This window comes from Zootoca vivipara, chromosome 3 (assembly GCF_965207765.1).
Source record: "Zootoca vivipara chromosome 3, rZooViv2.hap1.1, whole genome shotgun sequence".
In the NCBI taxonomy this organism is placed as follows: Eukaryota; Metazoa; Chordata; class Lepidosauria; order Squamata; family Lacertidae; genus Zootoca; species Zootoca vivipara.
Window position 1 is genome coordinate 30,866,878 of NC_142586.1, and position 13,553 is coordinate 30,880,430.

The 13,553-nt window shown below is 40.5% G+C and overlaps 1 protein-coding gene across 41 annotated transcripts in view; it reads right to left on the minus strand.

Moving 5' to 3' along the window:
- The window catches only part of DST (dystonin), a 299,278-nt gene that overhangs the window by 88,270 nt on the left and 197,455 nt on the right, over positions 1-13,553 (minus strand). For all 41 annotated transcript variants that reach the window (XM_035109746.3, XM_088665773.1, XM_035109753.3 and 38 more), the window contains 10 exons: positions 13,032-13,240; positions 11,497-11,814; positions 10,803-10,969; positions 9,346-9,502; positions 8,427-8,550; positions 5,439-5,507; positions 4,061-4,296; positions 3,606-3,735; positions 2,355-2,554; positions 315-810 (listed from right to left, as the gene is read on the minus strand). In XM_035109746.3, the coding sequence (XP_034965637.3) occupies positions 315-810; positions 2,355-2,554; positions 3,606-3,735; positions 4,061-4,296; positions 5,439-5,507; positions 8,427-8,550; positions 9,346-9,502; positions 10,803-10,969; positions 11,497-11,814; positions 13,032-13,240 (2,106 nt within the window). The remainder of the gene's footprint in view (positions 1-314; positions 811-2,354; positions 2,555-3,605; positions 3,736-4,060; positions 4,297-5,438; positions 5,508-8,426; positions 8,551-9,345; positions 9,503-10,802; positions 10,970-11,496; positions 11,815-13,031; positions 13,241-13,553) is intronic.

Sequence of the window (13,553 nt, forward strand, 5' to 3'; positions counted from 1 at the left end):
GGGAAAGCAGCAGGGCATATAGAAGTGTGGATGAACCCTAAGCCTTTCTGAAACTGTGGCATGGCCAAGACAAATACACAAAGGTTGGAGAAATGCATGTATTTTCCCTACATAAATTTCACACAGAAGCATTAATTTAGAATGCGTGAATCACTCACTGGTAAACACATATACCATCTACTGTCAATCACATGTCATTTGATATCTTAAAAGATTCAAATAACTGGCATAGTCTAGAAATATGCAGCTATTCTCACCCACCCTTTCATAGAATCTAGGCCCTCAATATCATCTCATCTCATTTGTTAACAAACCTGCTTTTTGTTCCATATCATGAAAGGGTTTTAAGATGCCATCCAATTGCCTAGCTAGTTCAGCTTTCAAGTAATCTTCTGCTACCAGTGCGGACAATTCCTCGCAGAGAGCTTGAGCAGCTTTTCTCTTTGGCGTTTCCCGTTCAATTTCTTCTTTCACTTCTCTGGCCACTTCCAGTTGCCGTTTTACAGAATCAGGGTCTGTACTTATAGCCAGGCTGCTGTTGAATTTATCATCCAAGACACTAAGCTTCTCAGAAAGGCTTTTCAGGCAGCTTTGATATTCTGTGCTTTTGAGAATGGCTTGGTCGATTCGGTTGCATCGGTCACTCAGCTGTCCTGTTAAGCCATCCCATTTCTGCGCCACAGCGGCCAGTTGCTGCTTCACCATTTCGTGAGAAGGTGGGTGTTCACCTGGCCTCTTCATTATCCCTTGTCCTGCTGAATTCAGCTGCTCATATTGGGGTTTTCGAGTGTCAAACTCATTGAGCAGAATCTGATGAGAGAAAGTAATTTCAGGAAAGTGTAAGGAAACACAGATATCACAAACTGTTAGTAGCCATTTACCTAGTGTAGCATCCTAGGCTGATGAGTACATGAAATAGCTCTTGGTTGTAAAAATAAAAGGCATTCTGCCAGTATCACTTTAAGGTAGGTTAATATATTCATATTTATCCCTTACGTCTGGTTCAGACAACCTGCTGATCCAGTACTGCAACCCATGATGTGGGAAACCCTGTGTCAACTCCACCATGAATATACTATCACTAAGGATAAAGAGGCACCTTGGAAAACACCTGATCTGCATGACCTAGTCTCCTGTTTTGAGACACATGTTAAATGAATCAATCAGAGCATTGACGCATGTGGATGAAGCAGTCACCACAGATCACAGATCAAATACCATGGTTTTATCTCATCGGACATGACCTCAAACAATACTTCTCAGTTAAAGTGCACATGTTCGTTTCACTGCAATTTATGGAACCATGAATGTTGAGGGCCAAACAAGCCCCTACAGCCCACTGCTCCAAGGGTTTACTATGTCTAAGTCTTTAGTTTTCCTGGTTGACTTCTAAAAGCAGAAGAAAACTTCTTAGAAGACAGTTCTAAGAGCAGAATACCACCAAATGTGTGCTTCCAGTCCCATGCCTGTCAAAATAATAGGAAGTGGGTAGGGGTGGGAACTTGGTGGGGAGGAGTGGTGGTTAGGGGTGCTCAAACTCTCCCACATGTCCTCATTCTCTCCTGCAAAAAGCAAACAAATCCAGGTTGTTTCCCCCACCCCCCCAGTCAGAGCTCACTCCTGATTTTGGAAGCCAGTATGTGTGTGCTGAAGGGGGAAATTATACACTTACGTGGAGTATTTGGAGGGAAGAATCAGTGAGTGGGCAAAAGATTAAGCACCTCCTACAGCACTTCCAAGTGTCATCACATACCAAGCAACATCATTAGGAGGGAAAGATGACAGTGAGGCCCCATACAGTGGTACCTCAGGTTAAGTACAGTACTTAATTGGTTCCGGAAGTCCGTACTTAACCTGAAGCGAACTTTCCCATTGAAAGTAATGGAAAGTGGATTAATCCGTTTACTTCCGGGTCCGCGGAATACTTAACCTGAAAGTACTCAACCTGAAGCGTACTTAACCCTAGGTATGACTGTATTTCCTTTCCAATATCTATACTGGCCGTGAGTGTGGAATATTTTATAATTCACAGTTCACTTGCTTATATATGCACAGGGTCATAAAAGAAAGGCACTGCCATTCATTTCCCCCTGCTGAAAACTTTAATCTCTAGCTGCACTCATCTCACCACATAGAAGCCCTTATTTGTCATTATTAACCATAGTTCCATTTTTTAGAAAACAGATTGTTGTCTGGTGTCTTCATATTTGTTTTCAGAACTACACTCCACCAAAAAAAGGATAAACCACATTGGTGATGGGACCACAATATCAGTGTTTTCAATCCAGGAAGCACAAGCATCTTTCTACAAATACAAATTTGTATGCAAATATGCAATGGGACCAAATGCTCACCTGAACTTGCTGCTTCTGCGTGTTCAACATATTTGGGTCAATTGACAGTGGTCCAAGCACACTGACCATTAATTCTTTTTCCACCAGCCACTGTTTTAACTGAGCCTCAGTTGCCTGGAACTGGGTCAAGTAATTTGATGACTCTTCCAGTTTTTTCTGTCTGTCAGATGTTACCTGGCTGAGTTCCCTCCATTTGGAATCTGTGGGAAAAAATGAATGGAATATTTTGTAAAATTGCATAATTGGAATAATTTCATATTAAATAGTCCAACAAATAAACAATGACAGTGGTTTACTGTGGACATGCAGATGGTTCCCGCTGTACTTCTCTACTAGAACAAGGGGGAGCAACAAACCATGATCCCTGGGCTTAGCTTTACATCCAACCAAGGGATCTTGGTTTGTTTTGCTCATACAGGCCACAATCAAGAAACCAAGAACAAGCTTTGGCAAACAAATAGTGGGACTTTTTTTCAAATGCCAAGCTGGGGATTCTGATTTTGCAAGTGGGAGGAACGAACCACAAGCCCTGGCATAGTATTTTATAAGAACCAGGGATGGTGCGTTTGTTTCAGTCCAAACAAACCACAATGAAAAGCCAAGGTTTATGCTTGACTTCCGAATTGTGGTTTGTTTGAGTTAAGCAAACCAAGATCCATGGGTTGGACGCAACGTTAAGCCATGGATGATAGTTTACAGTTCCCATGAGCTGTTTTATCCTGACATGCGGCTGTGGCCAATGCCTTTTAAAATATAAGATCTGATAGGATAGACCAGTGTTTCTCAACCTTATGTCTCCAGCTGGTGTTGGACTACAACTCCCATCATCCCTAGCTAGCAGGACCGGTGGTCAGGGATGATGGGAGTTGTAGTCCAACAACAGCTGGAGAACCAAGGTTGAGAAACACTGGGATAGACCAAACCTCATAAGCCAGTAGTCATGTAAGAACAAAAGCATGTCCAGAAGAGGTTTCTAGTATGTCATGCCGATGAGGTTCAACCCTTCTCTCCAAAGCTCACAGACATTCAATCTGTGGTTTGTTTTGGCAAATGTTAGATCAGGCATCCCCAAACTTTGGCTCTCCAGATGTTTTGGACTACAATTCCCATCATCTCTGACTACTGGTCCTCTTAGCTAGGGATCATGGGAGTTGTAGGCCAAAACATCTGGAGGGCCGAAGTTTGGGGATGCCTGTGTTAGATCATTGTCCCTCTCCCCTTCCCTACACTGCAAAATAAAACCTGCCATACCTATTTTATCCAACATCTGTTTCCATTTCGGTGCCTCAGGAGAGTCTGGGTTCTTCTCCAATAGCTCTGTCACTCTGTCCTTCAGTTCTTGCACTTTATTCTCATTCTGTTTCAATTCTGTTTCAAATAGCTATGAAGAATGAACATGTTAGGCTTGAGAATACATAAAACCAAAGTGTTTGGCAGAAGTGGTGCTTCATTGAGATGGTCTCTTAATCTGTTTAGGCAGCTCTGATACATTTTATCACAGGTATGCAATCTGACTTCTGGTCCTATGCCTGATAAGACATTTTTATGGTATTTCCATAAGGCATCAGTACAAAGTGCTAATATATGGTTGTAGTGTTACATACATTATTAAACAGACCCTGTCCATTAATATGAACAGGAAGCTCACTTTAAAATTTAATTAAGCTTAATTGATAGTTTTGAACAGGGGAGGAGACAGAAACTACCTTGTGTTGATCGACTTGCTCTTTAACAGCCTCACTATCAATAAGAGTTGCTTCCCATTTGGCTGCAGCAGTGTCCATATTCTGTAACCATTCCATCATTGAATTTGATTCTCTTTGAATGTTTTGCATATTTGAAAGAGTGGATTCCAGTTCTGATCTTTTTTCCTTCAGTACTGCTCCCAAATCATCATAACTATGGCTTACAGTTGACATGTTGTGTTGGACAGTGGTCACTTCTGCAAGAGAGGTGGGACATACATTATTTTATTTTTTTTACTAGTCATGACAGCAAGAAAGGATGCAAATATTATACATTAAAAGTTTTTAATCCTTCCATGAAATAATAACCAGAATAATTAGTTACGGTCATTTCTTTCTGATACCCCAATATTAGTAGATTAAGGAAGATGAACCCGTCACCAGGCTGATGACAGTGAATTTTTTTGATTTTTTTTGTACAGAAATACTGTATTGTATAAGGACTTCTGAAAGAATATCCTGCATGAAGACAAGCATTATTTTGGTTTATCATTTTAATGTTTTGGAACACAGCAAGTTATTACCACCCTAATTTCAACATCTGATTTCTTAGGAAAACCGAGGTGTTCTAGAGCCTGTTATAGTACTATGTGTGCATGCTAATTTTTGATTAAAACAAAACCTTAAAAACCATGCCTGTTAATTTTAAATATATACTTATGTTGTTTTCTGTTAACACATGCAAAAGATTCAAGAATGCTGAGGATGATAACAGCTAGGCAGGCCAAACACAATAATATAAGAGGTTAGTCTATCTGAGGCAAAATGGGAGATACATGGAATGTCTTCTGATTATATTTTCCCCTTGGATTGGAATAGTTAGTGGGAAAGGGGGAAAGGGGGAATCTGAAGTAAAGTTCAAATGAATGGTTGAGAGACTCCACGTATCTCCATTGTCACATCTACTTTGACTCTCCAGTATAAGCAGCTTCTTATATTCATATGTTATCTTGGGTCACTTGATAGTCAAATCACTTCTTAAAAACCGTGAACTCCACCTACTAGAGATAACAACTTTGCTACTGTTACTCATGATTACTTCTTAATGGATTAAAAAGCCAAGAAAGAACTCCTTATCTTGTCTTGGCTCTCATTAACCACAATCCTTGGTTCACCCACTGAAACCAGACAGAAGTTGAATTAACTGGATGCGCATACACACACACACACACACACACACACACACACACACACACACATATGCCCTAAGTTAGAACAAAGTGTAAAAGACTCCAGCTAAATAGGGGGTTTGACTGTTATTGAGAAAATTCTATTAAAATATAAACATCTTATGCTTGCTCACAAGATTTATGTATTTAAGTGAGCCATAATTAGTCACCTTTGTTTGTTAGGAATCCCTGGGTACCTGTAGCTGCTCCTTCACCATTTAATACTGTTCCGCTTACAGCTGAAAGAGAGAGATTAGAGATTTACAGCAGGATTCAACTAATGAATTCAGTCAGCCGAAGCCCTGAGCAAGGCCTTCCACTTGCACTATGGAGTCTCCCCAACACATGCCTCCCAATTGGCTCAGGGCAGGTCAAGAGAACCCCTGGAACAGTAAGCAGGGGAGAGGAGGGATCATTCCATATATAACACATATTTGTGCCCAGCATAACTGAATTGGTATACACAGAACTTGTTCTGAGCTGCTATCAGTACCCATGTCTAAAATGTTGAATGAAAGGTGCCTTAAGTCAGCCGCTCACAATATTCCAAGTAGTTGCAGTTCTGTGATTCCATGCATTGTGGAACAAAGACCCCAAAACATTTGTGCTACACTGATTTAGAACAGACAAAATGCTGAATGAGAGGGTGTCCAAAGTTAAATTTTTGTGCAAAACTTTGGTGCAAAAATTTCTCCACACTGTGAAATTAACTTCAGAACCGCCCCCGCCCCCGTTAGCTGTTCCACAGGCAATTTCATGAGTACCCATTATTTATGAAGGGAATAAGAGTGCTCAGTAGAACCTACTGCATGTCTATGTAAGTAGAGAGCCTGAAGATGATTATTTAATGGAGCAGAATTAATGGTTGCCTTGGAGAAGGCCAAGCATTCACCCCTCACCACCAGCTGGAAAGTGAGTGCTAGCCTAATGGCAGCTGGGAAATGGTGAGAGCAAATAAGTCAGCCAAGTAAGTGAGATGTTCAGATACTAAGATACTGAGACGTTTCTATATTTCCCATGAGAGAAACATTTATCATTGGCACAAAACTCAGGGCACTCTCACTCACTCACAATGAACCCAATAAAGAAATGATTAACACATTTAGTAAGCAAATTCTGAATAGATATTTCACCCTTTTAAAATAACATTATTTCAGTACACAAAGTTCTGCTGGTATGAATACTAAAAATTACTGTCTGTGGCTAAACAACTTGGGAGCAGTATACTTAAAGGATTGCCCTACCCCAAATGTGCCTATTTGCTTACTTCTCGTTTACAAGTGCCACACAATGTTCATTCGGCATTTGAGAGAAGTCATTCCTTTAGCATAGCAGCACCTGTCTTCTGAAACTCCCTGTCTGTTGGCATTTAGCAGGTTCCTTCACAATACTGTTTTATATACCTGCTGAAAACACTTCTGTTGTAGCAAGTCTCTCCAGATACATGATTTCCTCTTTTTTTAAATTTTCTAAATAAAAGCAGTATTTTCTCTGAAGTTACTTGCCCTTTAGTGCTGGATTCATTAGTCCATACTAAAAAATGAAAATTGCTCTTATTTAGGAGGATAAGCTACACTTCTTTTTAAAAAAGAGGATCTGATCTCCACAGTGCACACAAACTGAGGTTTTCCGCCTACGCTGCCCCCCTGATAACACATACAGCTAGTAGGAAGTGGCACAACCTGTATGGGTCATGGTACCTGCGTTTTCACTGGATACTGCCTGAACTCTGAACTGTGCATTAAGAGCTGAGTCAAGAGCATGGAACAGCTGGGAACACTCTAAGAAGGGACATAGAGGCAGAATTTTAATCAAAAGATGAAGAGGTTTGGAAATTCTCAGCCAGAGGAATGGTTGCAGACCTCAGAACACACTGAGGTGGCAATAGAAGGTACAGCGTACAAAACAATTCCTGCTCCTCCCCAGAGAAGAAAGAGATGTGTGGTGGCAGCAGGTGACTCTCTACAGAGGATGGACAGAGACAGCAGTGTGCAGAAAAATGACTCATGGTTTCAGTTGTCTCTATACAAATGCACAGAGTATGGGAAACAAGCAAGAAAAACTTGTTAGGAGAAGGAACAACAGTGACCTTAGACTGAAGACTTGGGTGATGCCTTCCTAGAGCAGATTACCAAACATTCAAAAAGGAGAGATATAATAGTCATGGGAGACTTCAACTACCCCAATATCTGTTGGAACTCAAACTCTGCCAAGAATTTAAGGTCCAACAAATACTACAATTGGCTCTCTGACCATTTCATTTCCCAAAAGGTGGAAGAAGCAACAAGGGGGTCATCTATATTGGACCTGGTGCTCACCAACAGGGAGGAACTGATCGACAAAGTGGAAATACTCGGAAACTTGAGAGGCAGTGATCATCTCCTCCTGGTTTCATGATACAGAGGAGAAGGAAAAGCTGAGTGTAGTCAAGAGATGCACTCTGAACTTTAAGAAGCCTAATTTCAAAAAACTTAAGGAGCTACTGGGAGAAATCCCATGGTCAGAAATACTCAGGACAAGGGAGCCCCAGGTGAATAGGAGTTTATTAAAGGTGAACTGTTAAAGGCCCAAATACCTACAATTCCAACAAGAAAAAAGGGGGAGGTAGTTAAAGAAGCTGGTGTGGCTGCATAAGGAGCTGACAGATGAGCTGAGATGTAAGAAGGGAATGTATTGGAAATGGAAGAAAGGAGAAATCACAAAGGGAGAGTAGATATAAGTACCCAACAGTTGCAAGGAGAAGGTCAGGCAGGCCAAAGCTCAGAATGAAGTCAGGTTTGCAAGAGAGGTTAAAAATAACTTTAAAAGTTTATTCAGCTATGTTCGAAGCAAGGAGGAAGAACAATCAAGTAATAGGTCCCTTGTGGGAAGAAGACAGAGAAATGCTATTGAGTGACAGAGAGTATTTTTCTAAACTGAAATAGCTCAGTCGGTGCAGCATGAAACTCTTAATCTCGGGGTCATGGGTTCAAGTTGTGTACCAATGGCTCAGGTATTTCTTATACCACCTGTGACCTAGTGTACTGCCAAATATTGAAATGATAATGATAACCTTAAAACAGAATATATATATATTCTGTGTTAGCTATTCAATTTCATTCACATGCACTTTTAAATATGTAGAAATGCCCATTATTATGCTTATCCATTGAACATACCTGATTTTACTCCCCTTGACCTTGCAGGGGAAGTCACAGCACTAATTAGGTTGCATAATGCTGTTCCTCTGCTAATCATTTTCTGAATGTCAGGTGCCTTCGAACGCCATTCCTCCTCCAAATGCTAAGAAATGAACAAGATGTTATTTTCAACTACTAACTATATTTGTGTGACAAAAAGCATTCCACTCTAGGGGGGCTGAACATGGCCAGAAATTATCTCAGCATGTCACACATCCCACTTGCTCTATCATCAGACTGTGCCCTGTCATTTCTCATTCATGACCCCAAAACTGGGGTGAACATTTTTAAAAAGTGAGATAGCAGAACTCTCAGATGAAATAGGGCTAGGAAGATGTATTGGTACCAAAATACTGCAAGTACTTTACTCGTATTTAAACCATGCCCAGTTTCTTATTATAAAAATGAATCATATACAGCAATAGTTTGTGTTGAAACATAGTTTAAAAAATGAGACAAAAGGTGTCTGTCTCAGTCTAGCAATTAGTTGCAAGTTATGTTCTCTGCACTTGCAAGAATTTATCTGTTCACTAATGGGTGCAGCTGCACACGTACATCCTTTTGCACACACCAAGGTGTCTCTTGCTTTGAAGTGAGTTGGTAAGTTCTTGCAAGTGCATCATCTGTCCCTTGGAGCTATGTCGTTATGGTCAGTAGTCAACTAAGTCTTACTAGGTGTACACCCATTGAAATAACGGACCTAACTCAAGTCATTAATTTTCATGGATCTATCACTGAGTAAAACCCAGTTGAATACCACCAAAATATATCATTCAAAATATCTATAGCATTCCTACTTCATTCTTTGAGACCAAAAGGACACCACCAGTTGACAAATCAACTGACATACAAATCCAATTAATGAAACTGTTGTCGGAAATGATAAGAAGTCTCTCACCTTGGTGTTTTGCAAATGTTTGTTTAAATTCTCCACATTCAAAGAGGGCTGGATAGCTGGAATTCTTTCCGTCATCTCATCTACCCATTTCTTCAAAGATTCTACATGAAGATTGAACTCATCCATCTGCTTTTGGCAAGAGGACACATCTTCTTCTCTGCACAATTGAAAACAAGGAAGGGATATGGGAGAGATAGTCTCCTTGTTCTCGGGATAATGTAGGCAAAACCTTCTTCTAGATAAAATATGGGCTGTATTAACAACCAGTATGTATAGCCAGGACTGAAAGCACTCCTATCTATGCACAAACAGGTTGCCAATGTTCCTTTCAGACCACAGCCCCTCGTACCAGATCTCACATTTCAAATGCGGCTCCACAGTGAGAGTCTTGATGGACTAATAGGGGCTTGTCACAATGTACATGCAAACCAACAAGTGGCATTTCCTTATATATTATTACTGTATTTCTAGTGTGGTCTGGTTGGTGCAAACACATGAGTTCCTGGAGATGAAATCCCAGCCACTTCACTCCTCCCTGTGCCATGCTGAGCTAAGCCACATATTTGCTTATCATATCATCTAGAATTGGACTCATGATTTTAGCTTTCTCCAGACAAACCATGAGCTGTAACAATAAGCCCAGGTCTGGACAACATGCCGCACCAAACTATGGCTTAGTTCAGCATGGTGCAAGCAGCAAAAGAACTGGAAATGAGTATGGTGGTTGGGATCTCTTCTCTAGGAGTCCACACACTTGTGCATTCATACAAAGCTATGGTTTGGCTTAGCATGACAAGTGTTTCTTAATTCTGAAATATTGTTACAAGTCAGTAACTCCTCCTTTACTTTATAAAAGTGCAAAACACAACACAACCATCTTATAGGTCTGCGCATCATATTATTTGGAACTCTCATTTTTATAGCTGCAGTTACAGGTAGGTAGCCGTGTTCGTCTGACGTAGTCGAAACAAAAAATAAAAGAAATTCCTTCCAGTAGCACCTTAGAGACCAACTAAGTTTGTCATAGGTATGAGCTTTCGTGTGCATGCACACTTCTTCAGATACACTGAAACAAAAGTTGCAGCATTTAATATGTGTAATTGGTAACCCTTTAGTTGGTTGATTGACTGACTGATGAATTGGCAAGAGTACAAGTTCAAGGCATGCATTTCTTTGCTGAACCTATTTTGATTCTGCTGTGCACCATAGGGGAATATTAAAGATTAACTTCTAGTATTGAGTGGGATATTCTATTTATCAAATTCTAAGTTACCTCAAAAAGGCACCTATAATGAAGTGTTTGAAATATGCACATGGAAATTATTGTTACTAAGTAAAAATAAATCAGTTACAATACAGATAATCAGCAAAAATTATTTACTCATTGACAACCCTGATTATTTTCATCACCACCACCATCAGCACACACTATTCTGAAATTTGATTATTATACTCACTTTTCTCGTACTGTCTCTTCCATTTCCTTGAATTTCTTTGACAAGGCATTCACTTTTTCTAACACTAATGACCTGTCTCCAGGAAGAGCATGAGGAGAAAGTTCTTCAATGAGGTGTTGCAAATTTTCAAGATCTTTTTTCTGCTCCATCAGTTCAGTGTTGGTTTCCTGCAAAATGGACACGAAAGTAATTGCTTCACACCTGAACACACTGCATGGTGTTCAAAATTTAGTTCTTGGACTCAGCAGGTTCTCTTATAATTGTGTGTGGCATAGTTATGCCAGCTATTGTACTGCTCAGTAAGGGGCAATGTAGGGCTCACAGTATCTACAGTAACCTAAAGGTAAAGGGACCCCAGACCGTTAGGTCCAGTCACAGAGGACTCTGGGATTGCGGGTTGCGGCGCTCATCTCACTTTATTGGCCAAGGGAGCTGGCGTACAGCTTCCAGGTCATGTGGCCAGCATGACTAAGCCACTTCTGGCAAACCAGAAGTTTATCTTCTCGCCAAAGCAGTACCTATTTATCTACTTGCACTTTGACGAGCTTTCGAACTGCTAGGTTGGCAGGAGCAGGGACTGAGCAATGGGAACTCATCCCATCTCAGGGATTCGAACTGCCGACATTCTGATCAGCAAGCCCTAGGCTCTGTGGTTTAGACCACAGCGCCACCCACATCCCCAAATCTACAGTACCTGCACATATAAGGACATCTCAGTAACATCTTTTCCTGGGATGTCAGCCTCGCTGAGAGCCTGAGTTTTCTTGTCCAAGAATGACTGGAGTTTATCAGTGAGGCACTCAAACAGCTCCACTCTGGTCTTCAATCCATCCAACTTTTCAAGTTTTTTCCTGTGTTTATTATTTGCTTCACAAAACCGCTGAGAAAGTTCGTCCATTTTAGCTTGTAAAGAGGATGCAGTGGATGGGTCTGTTGTTTCCATGAATTTGTTCAACTTTTCTTTCATGGCATTTAGGCTACTTTGCCGACCCACAATATCTTGTTCTAGAGCCTGGGATAAATAGATAAGTCTGAGAAGACAGCCATACTCATGGATGCATCTCTTTGTGAATGAAGTGATTGCAAGCTGATGTAAATAACTGCACTTCCTGTAGTCAGTTTCTACAGCAATGGAATCCACAAACAAGAAGTGGCAATGAGGAAGAACCCCAAAGATAAAGATGGGAAAGAAATTTGAATTGCGTTTAAAGGTGAGCGTGAAAGAATACGTGAACCAAAAACACAGCTATCCTTCACACATCTCCAAATTTACCAATGCAATTCTCAAACCAAAAAATCTATACACAACTGTGTATATTAGCATGAAATATTTATAAAAATCCAGTGAATGTAGCTAAACAAAATGTGCAACAGGCAAAAATTGCTTGCAATCATGTGTATATCAGGCAAAATTGCACACATACTGTACAGTGGTGCCTCACTTAACGAATGCCCTGCTTAATGAAATTTCCGCTTAACGAAAGGATTTTTCGAGCGGAGGTTGCCTCGCTAGACGAATTCGTTTTATGAAAAATTCGTCTAGCGAATTGTGGTTTCCCATAGGAATGCATTGAAATTCAATTAATGTGTTCCTATGGGCAAAAAAAAATTCAATGCATTCCTATGGGATTCGCTAGACGAGTTTTTTGTTATAAGAAAAGACCCGTGGAACGAATTAAATTCATCTAGCGAGGCACCACTGTATATGCATTTACAAGAAAGGCACACAAAAATGCTAATGAATTGTTGTGGTGACTTCTTTTAAAAAATTACAAACTGGTGCAGAAATGTGGCAAACTGAACTTAAGATTGGAAAAATAAGAAACTATTTGTTCATCACTACTCTTAGAAAAAATAGCCATTATTCAATAGCTGCAGAAGTGACAGTCAATGGTTTTGTGCAATCCCCCCATGCTGACCTGGTAGTATATTTGGATTTGTGGCAGTCTGCACGGAGACTGGCACGGCTGACATGCACTTTTGGGTTGTCCAGCATGCTAACATACAGTATTAGCATGCAACTTCACCCACAAATGCACTATGCGCACTAGAGAAAGTCACTGTCTAGATGCACTCTAATGAAAAGCTGTTTTAAGACTGAATTTTCTTCAGATACCTGAATGTATTAATGAAAACTTAATTTCAGTATTTTGATTTCCCCCACCCCCACTTTGAGCTTTAAGTTCCTGTCATTAGGAGGAAAATTTGCTCTGCTAAAAACTAACTCACCATACTTTTACTAATGACATCCTGAATTACAGAAGAATTCAAAGGCACTTGACCTTGCTCCTCAAGACTCTTCTCAACACCATTCATCCAATCAAGCATTTCATCCAATCCATCCTGGACGCTTAATGAACGTGTCAGAGTGATCTGAAGTTTCTCATTCCGGTCATTCACTGCTTTGGATAAGTGGTTATACTTATCCACAATAGTATCTGAAAGAAACAAGTAGATAAGATAAAGGATAGTTTATAAGTTCACCACCATCTTAGAATACAAGCAACTGCCTTTGGCAGAGTTATGCCAATAGTCCAGCTAAATCAGGGATGGAGAACCCATAGCCACTCAGATGTTGTGGACAACAATTCCCATCACCCTAGTAGCATTGGCCAAGGGGGCTGAAATTGGAATTGAACAACACCTGGAGGGCCACAGGTTCACTACCCCAGGGCTAACACAACATAATTTACTGCAATTGGCAACAGCACTTCAGATTCTCAGGCACAAGTCTTTCCTAACCCTGCTTCC